General features: G+C 37.2%; 1 protein-coding gene across 1 annotated transcript; it reads right to left on the bottom strand.

The window, feature by feature from the left end:
- Nucleotides 1-4079: 4079 nt before the first annotated feature.
- Nucleotides 4080-4995, bottom strand: LOC142630362 (uncharacterized). The gene is made up of 2 exons (XM_075804351.1): nucleotides 4767-4995; nucleotides 4080-4675 (listed from the first exon to the last, which is right to left on the bottom strand). The coding sequence occupies exons 1-2, from the start codon at nucleotides 4983-4985 to the stop codon at nucleotides 4223-4225; spliced, it is 672 nt and encodes a 223-aa protein (XP_075660466.1). The 5' UTR covers nucleotides 4986-4995; the 3' UTR covers nucleotides 4080-4222.
- Between the last annotated feature and the right edge of the window lie 8543 nt (nucleotides 4996-13538).

Raw genomic sequence — 13538 nt, 5'->3', positions numbered from 1 at the left:
TCAACTTCTTTTCAACTTATTGTTAAGCTCAAATTATTTTTAAAAGGAATTGTTCATAATTAATCAAAATGATAAAAATTAATCAACCCAATATCATCAAACATATGCAAAACTGTATTCATGTGATCATGGGAAAATACAAGCACGTTAGGGTTTGCAAAAATTAGATTGTTCATCATTTTATGTTCATAATGAGAATATGATTTTTATGAAAATCATTTGAGCATATCCAAAACCCTAATTTAAACTACATGGTCATTATTTGGCTTATCCTTATCATCAACAAACATCATGTTAGAATAATGTGGGCCAACATAATATATATATATATATATATATATATATATATATATATATATATATATATATATAATGCATTTATTATTAACAAATAAATATTCAGTCTCTTGTGAAATTATGCAATACTTATATGATGTAAGATATTGATATCTTGAAATAGGTCTACTTGGTTTAGTAGACTAAGATTATGAATGCATTCATTGTAGTCCTTGACTTGACCATATCCATCATGATTTAGTCTATTCTGATAGGTACATTGTTGGACCATGATGGAAAGGAGGTGCAAGTTAAAATTGCTCAGACTATGGAAGACATTAAGGGCTAGTCTTTCGATGGTTAGTGCGTAAATAATCTCGGAAGTCCTTCCATAATGAGATTCATGCACGTTAAGTGTTGGCTTTAATAAATCTATCGTTTCATTACCAATAACTTGAACTCCTATTAAAGGTGTTGTCAATATAGTAGTTCTGAATATGAACGATAGATGAATCCATGTATTAGCATGGAGTTACAAAAGTAATAACACATTAATGAACTTCTTCATTAATAAATCTAATTAATAAAGTTGTTTATTAAAAAATGTAACATATTTGTTACATGAAGTGTTATTACGATAGGAAGGATTTTATGGCTGGTCATGTCCTTTCTGAATATTATAAATATTGTCAAGGCCACACTTGCAAGGGGGTGTGAAAAGAGAAAATAAAGCTCTTGTTAATCCTGACCAACTGGGGAGAGCGTCCTGATTGCTTGTGAGGTCTTTGAATAACATTAACCTAGTATGTATATTTCTCACATTTTATTGTTGAATTTTATTACATATGCACATGATATAATTGTTAATTGATAGATGTATTATATGTGTTTCTCTTGAATTATTACTTTTTAAGTATAATTCCAACACATCAAGTTGTTGTAGGAAATTAATAACGATGAAGAAAATTAATTATTGTAAATCTAAATGCAGTGAGTTTAAATATTGTACATTAACACTGTGTTTGGATGGGGTGATTATTGGAGAGATGGAAAATGAGTGAGAGAAAAGTAAGAAGAAAATTGTATTTAGGAATATTTGGTTTAAAGGAGAAAAAGGAGATAATTTGGGTAAGGCCCAAGAGTTTTTTTCATGGGCCCACCAAAAAAAATATCTCCAAATCGGGAAGAAAAGGAGAAAACTACCTTGGACGAAAATGTGCTCGCCACAACGTTCCTTTTTTGGGTTTGTTTATTTTTTTTATGATGACCTATGTTCCTTTTCTGTGTTTATTTTTGTCTTTTGCTTCTTTTTGTTTTTATTTTTTTTTTCTTATATTACTTCTCAACCATTTTTTCCATCCGATATTTTTTTCCCATCTAAATTGGGGTTTTGTGCTTCTTTTCTTTTTTTAAATTTTTTAAATGAAATGTTCATCCATACAAATTTTTTTAATATTACTGTAATGTGTTTTTTTTTAATCTAATAGGGACATGAGAGTAAATTTATACAAATCACATTTTCTATCATCTTATTTTTCTTCTCAATCAAACAAAACATATTTTTTTAAAACTAATAGGGGCATTAGAGTAAATTACTCATAATCACATGTAGCTAACCCTAATTTCAAGAATTTATTTTGGTCTGTTGAAACTTGAGTGGCTTGTTCTTGTGATATGCTCGTCGATTTTTGCATCCAAGATATTGCCTTTCTTTTTCTATTAAGCTCTTGCTTATTTAATGATCAAAATGATAATTTTATCCTTACGTTGTAAATTACCCTTTATCACTGATTTTTTATATATTAAATGATAGTTGCAAAATGGGATGTTTACACACCACCTTATAGCCCCATCAACCCAACTCATTGACTTCAAACACCACAATTTTTTTTTTTCAAAGATAATTACAATATATTGCTAACCTCGTTGCTTAAACCATTTTCCCCCGAACCCCCCAAGCACTTTGTACATGGAAATGTGTCAATTCAGCTACAAAGCCCTCAGCCAAACACCACAAATATGGGATGAAGAACGGATGGGTGAAAACTCAAAACTGCGTAGGGGAAAAATCATTTAGGGTTGCTTTGTAAATTCTATGTTGAATTTTGAAAGTTTAAAAATGCCACCACTGATTTAATTTTTATTCGGGTTAATTACATTCCCTCTGAACTATAGAATAAAATTCACTTCCTCCACTAAAAATATAAAAGCAAGTAATGTTTCCACTTAAAAAAGTTGCTATGACTTTTGAGTGGAATTTATGGAGTAATTTTGTGTTAGAATTTATTTCCCTCTCCTTTGTGTGTATTTGTTTCAAAAAAAAAGAAAAAAAAGAAGAAGAAGAAGAAGAAGAAGAAGAAGAAGAAGAAGAAAGAGAAGAAGAAGAAGAAGAAGAAGAGAGAAGTAAGGTTTCCCCTAATCATTTTATAATGGAAAATCCGATTTTCAATATCAGTTTCATGGCCCACCAAACTTTACAGTTTACACATTTGTTATTTTAGAAATATGATTTTTTTCCTATAGATCAAATGGATAAATTTCTTTTCTAAATAAAAAAGGAAAATTCTATACTTAAGAATAATCAATAATTAAAAAAAGAACAAAGTTTCTCTCCAAACTTCTCATACATTTCTTTTTTAGGTGTGAATTTTGAAAATCTAACCGTTGAACTTCATGTTCCTTATGTTCTTAACATGCATATCAAATTTTGTTCAAATTGGATATTATTTACTATTTGATCAATTAACTTATTTTTTATATACAACTTTAGATTACAAAAATTTGAAATTATAACATTTATTTGATGACATAGCAATTGATTTTCGATTTTCTTAAAATTTTGTAAGTATTAAAAATGTAATAAGAACATGCAATTTAACGGTTAAATTTTTAAAATTCATACTGAATATAAATATATATGATGAGTTTGTGTGCCCAATTTATGTGTTGGTCGGGTTGTTATGATCTGGTACCTAGCAGCCTTGTAGAGCGGCCATGGATGTGAGCGTTGATCACTTCTAAAACACCAAGAGATAATCTCTTGGCATAAAAGTCACTAAATTTATGAATCAAAGTGATACTGCCATTTAATAATGATGGTGATAGTCTGATAGATATATTATCAGAAAATGGCAAGCAATTCAGTTTATATCAATTTATGGGGGATATTGCTTGATTGTATAAGTTGGTATAGCTTTGAGGGTAAATGCAATTAAACCATTCAAATTCAAAAGAAATTAAGGACAAAGCCAAAATGTTATTTGGCCTAGTTACACTTACACACTTCACTTGCTTCATTGAATTTTTTTCCTGATTAACACCGTATATTGTTTATAACATATATAACATATGATTAAATTAATCAGCACAAATTTTCAACTTATTAAAATATGGCAAATTGTGATAATGGAAAACCACTTTTCCATGTGCTTATCTCTCTCTTCTTTTATTGCTCATTAACGACAATTTACTTCATCAAGTTGTGAAGCAGAAAAGAGAACTTTATACAGTAAAAACAAGGGTTCGGTTAATGTGTTTATTTTTAAAAATATTTTATGAAAAATTGAAAAAATTATAAAATTTTTTTAATTTTTAATAGTTTTTTTTTTTAAATGATATACTATGTGTACACTTAGCTCTCTCTTCTTTTATTGCTCATTAACGACAATTTACTTCATCAAGTTGTGAAATAGAAAAGAGAACTTTTTATCATAAAAACAAGAATTCGGTTAATGTGTACTCTAAGGTACATTAAACTATTTATCTTTAAAAATATATTATGAAAAATTAAAAAAATCGTGAAATTTTTTTAATTCTCAATAAATTGTTTTTAAGAATAATATGATATTGTGTAGCCTTTGGAAAAATCCTAAAAACAAAAGCAGACATAAAAAAGTGGATAGTAGACAGTGGACACAGTTCACACACAACAACAATAATCTCGTGTTCATATGGAAGGCATGACCAGAGGACAAGGAGCCACCACCACCACGCCTTGCCCTCTTCGGCTCTCCTCTCCTCCTCTCTTCATCACTGCTTCTTTCTTCGGTGGTCTCCCTCTCCGCTTTCTTTCTTTCGGTTTCGAAGGCCTCCCACTGTTCTTCAGCCGAACCATCACAGTAGTAAGAGGCTTGATCGACAAAATCTCAGACCCATCATCGCCTTCTTTTTCATGTTGTTGATTTGCAGGCTCTTCATGTTTTCGTATCCTGAACATGTTGCAACTGCTGCTAGGAGCCAAAAAGATTTCATCTTTCTCAATCAGCCTGGTAAGATGGCAAGAGAGGAAACTCTCATGAGCCCATGGCAAGTCATGGTAGTTTGACTTAATGAAAGCTGATATTGATGCTTTGCTTGAACCTTCACCTTCATCCAATGCTTCAATAGCTTTGTATATCATCTGCAACCAAACCCAACCAAAGAAAAAAACAAGAAGAGAACTTTCAATATAAATTTGAAAAAAAAAATGATTTTTTTTGTTATAGTTATACCTCTGAATAAGGAGGGTGGTCTGGGGTTTTGAGTACAGGAAAGATTTGGTGAAGGAAAGCTTCAATGCGCTTGGTTGCCTCTATTGACACTAGGTGTCCTCGTTTGGAGCTTGCTAGGTTGATAATGGTGTCTCTGAGCCTTTTCATGGGGATGGTTTGGGCATCTTCCTCTGGGTCATTTCGTTTATTGCTGCATTCCACTCCTTGGCAATTGCACATTTTGTCAGGAGTGGACAATGAGCTGAGCTCCTTGGTTTTTGGGTTTTAATGGTCAATTGGCAGAGCCGCAGAGAGGGCTTTAAATTAATCACCAAAAAAGAGAGGGCTTTAAATTTCCTATTCAGTACCCCTCTGCTCACGCAGCGTGGCAGCATGGTTTGCAGTTCACGTAAATGTGGCGGATTGATTGGTGGAGGGGTACACTTTGTATTATAGGACAAGTAGGGTCCACCTCAAACTAGCTTTTGAAATTTCGTTGTATGAAAAAATGGAATCTTTTTGGGAAGGGTAAACCTTTTTTCTTTTCTTTTTTAATGTTTTTATTGAAGTCCAAGAGAAGGGTTATTATAACTTATAAGAAATAAAAACAGTTGCATATAAGAATAAGCTAGTTTATAAGGATAATATTACCAACATAATCATATATCTAGTGTAGGTATAAGAAAATCATATTAAAGTCGGATCAGAAATAAAATTTGAATAGTAAAATAGATTGTCTTTATTTTATTTGAAATGAAACTAAAATCGTATTCTCCGGTAAAAAAATAAAAACTAAAAACTAATCATATTTTGTTTATATGTGTTTCCCTAATCACAACTCTTTGCTAAAGAAATAATGAACATGATCATAAAATAAAATTTTGAAAAATGGATTTGGTATTTTTTTTTTTGAAACGGAAGCCATAAATTTTCATGGCTAGAAATGAATTAAATCAAAGTATAAAGCTTTCAAAGCTGATGGGGGGAGGATCCTCAATTCAGAATACATGAGTAGAAATATGCCTAGCATAATGGGTTAGAGAATGAGCCACAAAATCAGTCTCTCTTCTCATACTATTCACCAAAAACTAAGTAAGATCTACATACCAGCAAATTTTGGATGTCAAGAAGATCATGTCCAAGCCAAGAACCATGAGGACTTTGGGTTGTTAAAGCATTAGCATTCGCTTTCTACAAATTATCTCATTTTACCATCTTAAAAGTTACTTTATCTATTATATTATACCATTTTACAACCCATTCAAAATCCCAAACTATATATTCTTTTTGCCACTTTATTTAAATATTTTTTTTTACTCTCTCTCTCTCTCTCTCTCTCTCTCTCTTCTCCTCTTAAGCAACCAACAACCACAACCGATTAGCAACACTTGAAAAAACTCAACCACATCCACATTCATCAAACCAACCACCATCATTAATCAACATCACCACGACAACCCTCCACCACCACCACCAGTCATAAACCCAACCACACCCATACTCAGCAAACCCACCACCACCACAACCACCACATCAGTCACAAACTCAACCACACCCACACTTATCAAACCCACCACCACTAAAATAAATAAATAAATGAAAACCCAACACCACCCACGGCCAAAACATCACCAAAACACATTAGCAAGCAAACCCAACACCACCCATACCCATTGCCAAAACCCATCACTGAGAGAGCCACAACCCATGAACCATAAATCAACCCATCATGACCCACGCCGGACTTGAGAGACTTATGAGCTAGAAAAGAGAGTTAGACTTGAGAGACCCACAATGAAGAGAAGACGGAGAGGTATGGCTTGGTCAAGTGGCTTGAGATGGGTTACAGTGACCTGTGATAGTGATCTGGCCATGGTGGCTTGGTGATGGTGTTCCACCATGGTTTTTGGGTTTGAAGAGGAGAAAGCATAACGAAAGAGAAAGAAGGAAGAGAGAGAAAGTGAAATGAAGTAATGAGAGAGAGAGAGAGAGAATGAGAATCAGACAATAAAACCACAATTTTTTTATTATACCATCCTACTACAGTACCATCTTAGATATAGGATGGTACTATAGCAACATTGTAAACATTTTTGTAGGGATAAAAGGCCCATAAAGTTAGTAGGTCGTGGGGCTTGTCCGGGGACGTCTAGTAGTCCGAGGACAAGGGTAAGGTAGGGAAGACATACGAATCCAAGTGCTAAGGATGAACCACAACTGGGAAAGTTTAGCAAGGTAGTCCGAGGAAGAATACCTCTTCGGCTAGGTCATGCAGAGGTCATAAGGTACGAGTTGCCATCGAGAACAACTTTCCAAAAGATTCTACTAATAAGGATTAGTATCAGAGGAGCATAGGACAAATAAGAGCTGAGAAATATCAAAGGAAAAGCTGCCTCCACCGCATTGAATACTCTGCAGCTAACCCTTTGGCCGCATTAATGTGGAGGTGATGTTTGAATAGTGACCAACAGCCTTACAGCTACACCCAACGACTTCAAGAAGGTGTTGAGAGGACAAGGATAAGGGCCAGCAACTTGCCCTACACGCGGAGGGTGGAGATAAAGTAGAGTATATAATAGAGAAGGAAGTCCCTGATGTGGGGGATCGAGAAAAAAGAAAGAGAAAAAAAGACTGTAACACCAAGAATAAAACTTGTACCCAAATTCAAAGGAAACATATATAAGATCTAGTCTCCTCGGACTATGCCAATGACAATTTATTCGTGTTCACTTTTTATCTGGGCTCACTACTGTAATTACCCGATTCATTAGAGTCTAGTTTTTCAATCCACTCTCTATATAAATTTATTGTATTGGGCTCTTTGGGCTTGAATCATTTTCCCTTTAGGATAAGGAATCAAATCTAGTTCTTACAATTGGCGCCGTCTGTAGGAAAGACTTGAGCTTTAGTGAAAACAACACTAAATCATGGTGGGCTCAGGGTCAAATCGCGAGGAGTCCGTTGGCTCCCAGCGTCAAGATCAATCTCTCAATCTTGAGCAACGGAGGGACCGGGAAGTTAGTGTCCATACCACACATATCGGTAAGAGCCAGTCCAGGAGTGGGAGCCACGTCTCTCATGAGGCAACTACCAGAAGCATGTAATTAGAGATTGATCGTTTGAGAAGAAGGTTGCGCCAAGAGCAACGTAAAGAGACTACTTCAAGTTCTAACCATTCTTCTAATGATGATAATGATCATATCTACCGCTACAGGTCAAAGACTCCTCCTAGCAAGTCTTTTTCCTATGACGATGAGCATCATGATAGGTAGGGGAGAAAAAGTCCATCATGTGAGGGCTTGAGCAACAATGCCATGAGTAAAGCTCTGAATCAGATCTCCAAGTCACCTTTTACCCGAAGAATTGAGGGAGGAAGGCTTCCCTGGCGTTTCTCAGCCAATGTTTACTATATACAATGGTAGAACGAACCTTGTAGAGCATGTAAGCCATTTCAACTAGAGAATGGTTATTCACTCTAAGAACAAGACTTTAATGTGTAAGGTCTTTCCATCCAGTTTAGGGCTTGTGGCGATAAGGTGGTTTGATGGCCTGAAGGAGGGATCTATTCACTCTTTTAAGGAGCTTACGAGGGCTTTTGGCTCTCGGTTTGTAACTTGAAGCAGGGTCTCTCGGCCTTTGGACTCCTTGTTGTCTATGGCCATGCGAGAGAGAAATCTCAAAGACGTATTCTGACCGATACTAAGAGATGTTTAATGAAATTGATGGGAATTTCGATGACGTAGCTATAAGAACGTTTAAGGTCGACCTACTTGCCGAGCACGGATTGAGGAAATCGTTAACAGGGAAGCCAGTTAGTAATGTGCGTCAGCTCATGGACTGTATTAATAAGTATAATCGGGTCGAGGATGACCAGCAGCTGGGTAAAGGCAAGGCTAAGGTGGTCCCCTAGGATAGGAGGGACTTCAGGTCGGATAGGTACAACAGTAATCGTCCTTGATGGGATTTTTTGGGCAATTTGGGGCTGCTGCTATTGCTCAAGTGGTTAACATAGTGTTCCAAAAACTAGTGCATCAAATCTTGGAAAAGATTAAAAATAAGCCATATTTTCAATGGCCAAACAAGATCGAAGGAGACCCCACGAGACACAACCAAAGCCTTCATTGCCAATACCACCAGGAGAAAGGGCATACGATGGAGGACTGTAGAACTTTGTGGAATCACCTGGAGCAGCTATTTCAAGGTGGCAAATTAAAGCAATTTTTGTATCACCCCAATGGACGGGGAGGTCAAGTAGGGTCAGGGTCTCAGAAAGATGCTTCTTCAAAACCACATTTAGGTACAACCAATGTTATTCCTGCTGCCCTAGGGAGGACCAGTTCTCATCCATTTAGGATATTGTCCATAGCTCAACCACTTGTAGAGGACTCCTCTCTTAAGCCGAAGAGGAGTAGAATGGAAGTCCGACCAGCGATAAGTTTCTCTGATGAGGACAAGGTTGGTACCTTACAGTCGCATGATGATGCATTGGTGGTTACCTTCAAGATAGGAGGTATAATGTAAAGCAAGTGTTGGTTGACCAATGCAGTGGGGCATAGATTATGTACCCTGATTTGTATAAGGGTCTAAAGTTGAAACTAGGAGATTCGGCCAGTTATGATTCACCCTTGGTAGGTTTTGATAGGAAGGTGGTTATACCAAAGGGCCAAATCAGACTACTAGTACAAGCAGGATAAGAGGTTGTAGAGGTGAACTTCATTGTAGTGGATGCTTACTCTCCCTACACTGCCATCGTGACAAGACCCTGGCTACATGCCATAGGAGTCGTCTCTTCCACCTTACACTTGAAGGTGAAATATCCATTCGGTGACCAGATTGAAGAATTAGTTGGGAGCCAATCCATGGCTAGGCAGTGTTTAGTTTCTACTATTAGGCATCAAACTGAATGTGAACCCCCGGCCTCTACCGAGCGGGGCTTATAGGAATCAAGGAAGTTGGTATCGTTTACAAATACGGCAGAGGGGGTGAATTGTGAGGAATTAGAAAATTTTGTTATAAGCAATGATGGGGAGAAGTTCTTTCACATGGGAGTTCAGCTGCCTCCTCAGGAGAAGGAAGAATTGGTAGCATTTCTTAGGGAGAATATTGATGTGTTTGCATGGAATGCTTACGAGGCACCAAGGGCGAATTCAAACTTCATTTGCCACCATTTAAATGTCGACCCGGCAGCCATCCCCAGAAAGTAACCACCTCAGCGCTCGTCTAAAGAGCATTCTGATTGGCTGGGGCTATTAAAGAGGTTTTTTTTACCTCGATTGGCTGGCCAACACAGTGGTAGTGAAGAAAAAGAATAAAAAATGACAAGTATGCATAGATTTTACAGATTTGAACAAGGCTTGCCCCAATGACCCCTCTCCCATGCCTCGTATAGATTAGGTGGTGGATGCCATTGTGAGTCATCCTCAAATGAGCTTTTTAGATGCTTTCCAAGGATACTATCAGATACCCTTAACTTTGGATGATCAAGAGAAAACTGTTTTTATTACTCTTATTGGAAATTACCATTACAAGGTGATGCCCTTTAGTTTGAAGAGCACAGGATCCATCTATCAGAGGATGATGACCAGGATGTTTGAGCCACAATTAGGAAAAAATATTGAGATCTATATAGCTGATATGGTAGTGAAGAGTAAGTTAGAATCTAAGCACATTGGTGACCTCAAAAACATCTTTGGAACATTGAGGAAACACAAGCTACACCTTAATGCCTCCAATTGTTCTTTCGATGCTTGTTCAAGAAAGTTTTTAGGATACATGGTCACTCATCGTGTAATTGAGGTCAATCCTGATCAGATTAGAGCGATCAACAGTTTGCAGCCACCTCGAAACCCCAAGGAGGTCTAGAAATTAACGGGGATGACTGCTGCCTTGAACTGATTTATCTCTTAATCAACGGACAAGTGCAGACCTTTCTTCCAATTGTTGAATAAATGGAAAGGATTTGAGTGGACCGAGGAGTGCGTCCTGGCCTTTCAAACGTTGAAGGAATACCTCTCTCGGCCATCCATCATGTCCAAGCCCAAGGAGGATGAGGTCCTATTCGCTTACATTGTTGTAGCTCTCCATGCAATTAGCTTGGTACTAATACGGGTTGATGATGGGGTTTAGATGCCAGTCTATTATATAAGCAAATCCCTGCATGAAGCAGAGGTCCGGTATCTACCACTGGAAAAGGCCATATTAACAATAGTGCATGCAACATGTAAGTTTCCCCATTACTTCCAAGCTCATATGGTGGTGGTGTTGACTTAACTTCCTCTTCAATCCTTGCTTCCGAGAGCTGATTACATGGGGAGAATTGCTAATGGGGTACAATTTTAGGGGCCTTTGATATCAAGTATATGTCTCGCATCTTTGTTAAGGGCCAAGTCCTTGCTAACCTGGTGGCCGAGTTTGCTGAACCTTCTATAAAAGAAGAAGGAGAAAAGTAGTACATGGATGGAAAATCAGTTGGAGTGGTCTTTTTGCAAGAACCTTTACCCTATAGGGTATATGTTAACGGCGCTGCTAAGTAAAGAGGATCCAAAGTGGGGCAGGTTATGGTATCTTCCGATGGGATCACCATTGAGAAATCTTTAAGGTTAGCTTTCTCGGTCATGAATAACGAGGCCGAGTAGGAGACTTTGTTGGTAGGAATGACTATGGTTCAGAAGATGGGAGGGAATGCATTAGAAGTGTTTTCAAATTCCAGGCTGGTTGTTGGACATGTAGAGGGTGAATTAGAGACCAGGGATCCAAGAATGCAAGAGTACTTAAGTCAGGTTAAACATTTATGATTAGGGTTTAAGTTTTTCGCCTTGCAGCAAATCCCTAGAAGCAGAAATACTCATGTGGATTCTCTTGCCACGCTTCCTCCTTGGCTCAAGGTTTACCTCATGTTATCCTAGTTGAAGATTTGTGTAAACCTACCAAGGTAAAGAAAGACGTGGTATAGGTGCATCAGATTAAAGTGGGACCTAGTTGGATGGATCCCATTGTTATGTTCATCAAGGATAACATCTTGCCCGAGGAGAAGGGAGAGGCAAATAAAGTACGAAGAAAAGCTCTTCGTTTTTGGTTGTCCAATGACTAAAAGTTGTACAAGCACTCTTTCTCTGGACCGTACCTACTGTGTATACATCCTGAGGTAGTAGAACCCTTCTTGGAGGAGCTACATGAAGGGATTTATGGCGGTCATATAGGTGACAGATATTTATCTCACATCGCCATCACCCAAGGATACTGGTGGCCAGGAATGCAAAATGAAGCCCAGGATTATGTGAAGAAGTGTGACCAATACCAAAGATTTACCCCAAACATTCATCAACCTAGGGGTGTCCTTAATCCTCTTTCTAGTCCCTGGCCTTTTACCCAAGGGGGCTTAGATATTGTAAAACCTTTTCCTAAAGCAGCAGAAAACAGGAAATGGCTCTTGGTTGGTACTGACTACTTCACCAAATGGGTTGAAGCTGAGCCCCTAGCAAACATCATAGATATAGATGCTAAGAGGTTTATATGGAAAAATATGTCACTAGGTTCGGGATTCTCCACGCCCTCATCTCAAATAATGGGCTTCAGTTTGATAGCAAGGCTTTCAGGAGGTACTGCTACAAGATGGATATCAGGAACAAATATTCAACTCTAGCTTATCCTCAGGGAAATGGACAGGCCGAGACTGTGAACAAAGTCATAGTTAATAGGATCAAAAAGAGGCTAGATGATGCCAACGACAGATGGGCAGAAGAGCTACCCCATGTTCTTTGGGCATATAGAACTACCCTTTGTAGATCCACGGACGAGACTCCTTTCTCTCTAACTTATGAAGTTGAGGCTGTAATCCCTTTGATTCAAGATTCCCGACGGTGAGAACAAGCTCGTTTACTCCGGACAGCAATGAAAGGTTATTAATGAAGAGTTTGGATTTAATCGAAGAATGAAAAGAAAATGCTATGGTCCAGTTGGCGTATTATCAACAAAAACTTAAGTAGTGGTATGATTCGAATGTGAGATTAAGACCATTGGCTTCTGGAGATTTGGTACTATGGAAGGTTTTAGGTACTGCAAAGAACCCAGCATGGGGGAAATTAGGACCCAATTGGAAAATGGTCATACCGCATCACTTCAGTAGCTGGTATAGAAGTATATTTTTTGGAAGATCTAGATGAAAAAGTTGTACCACGCCCCTAAAATGTAAATAACCTACAAAGGTATTACTATTAATAAAAGTCACTTTTGCCATATTCTGCTTACAATGTTATTATTTATCTATCTAAGTATTAAATAGAAAATTGGTCATGCCTGACTCCTCGGACCACATACCTTGGGTAAATTAATACTTCTTATTATCTGTCTAAGTATTAAACAGAACCTTGGTCATGCCTAGCTCTTTGGACCACATACCTTGGGTAAATTAATACTTCTTATTATCTGTCTAAATATTAAACAGAACATTGGTCATGTCTGGCTCTTCGGACCACATACCTTGGGTAAATTAATACTTCTTATTATCTGTCTAAGTATTAAACAGAACATTGGTCATACTTGGCTCCTTGGACCACATACCTTGGGTAAATTAATACTTCTTATTATCTGTCTAAGTATTAAACATAATATTGGTCATGTCTGGCTCCTCAGACCACATACCTTAGGTAAATTAATACTTCTTATTATTTATCTAAGTATTAAATAGAACCATGGTCATGCCTGGCTCTTCAGACCACATACCTTGGGTAAATTAATGCTTCTTATTATCTGTCTAAGTATTAAATAGAATTTTGGTCATGCCTTGCTCCTCGG

This window comes from Castanea sativa, chromosome 4 (genome assembly GCF_040712315.1).
Source record: "Castanea sativa cultivar Marrone di Chiusa Pesio chromosome 4, ASM4071231v1".
Lineage (NCBI taxonomy): Eukaryota > Viridiplantae > Streptophyta > Magnoliopsida > Fagales > Fagaceae > Castanea > Castanea sativa.
Note: the sequence above shows the minus strand (reverse complement) of the source record. Positions and strands in the feature narration are given on the sequence as shown.

Bases quoted from the DNA above. Each gene is read 5' to 3' on its own strand.
- LOC142630362 (XM_075804351.1), bottom strand. From the start codon at position 4,985: ATGTGCAATTGCCAAGGAGTGGAATGCAGCAATAAACGAAATGACCCA. The intron at 4,676-4,766 runs GTATAACTATAA...GTTTGGTTGCAG, and splicing joins ACCACCCTCCTTATTCAGAG to ATGATATACAAAGCTATTGA.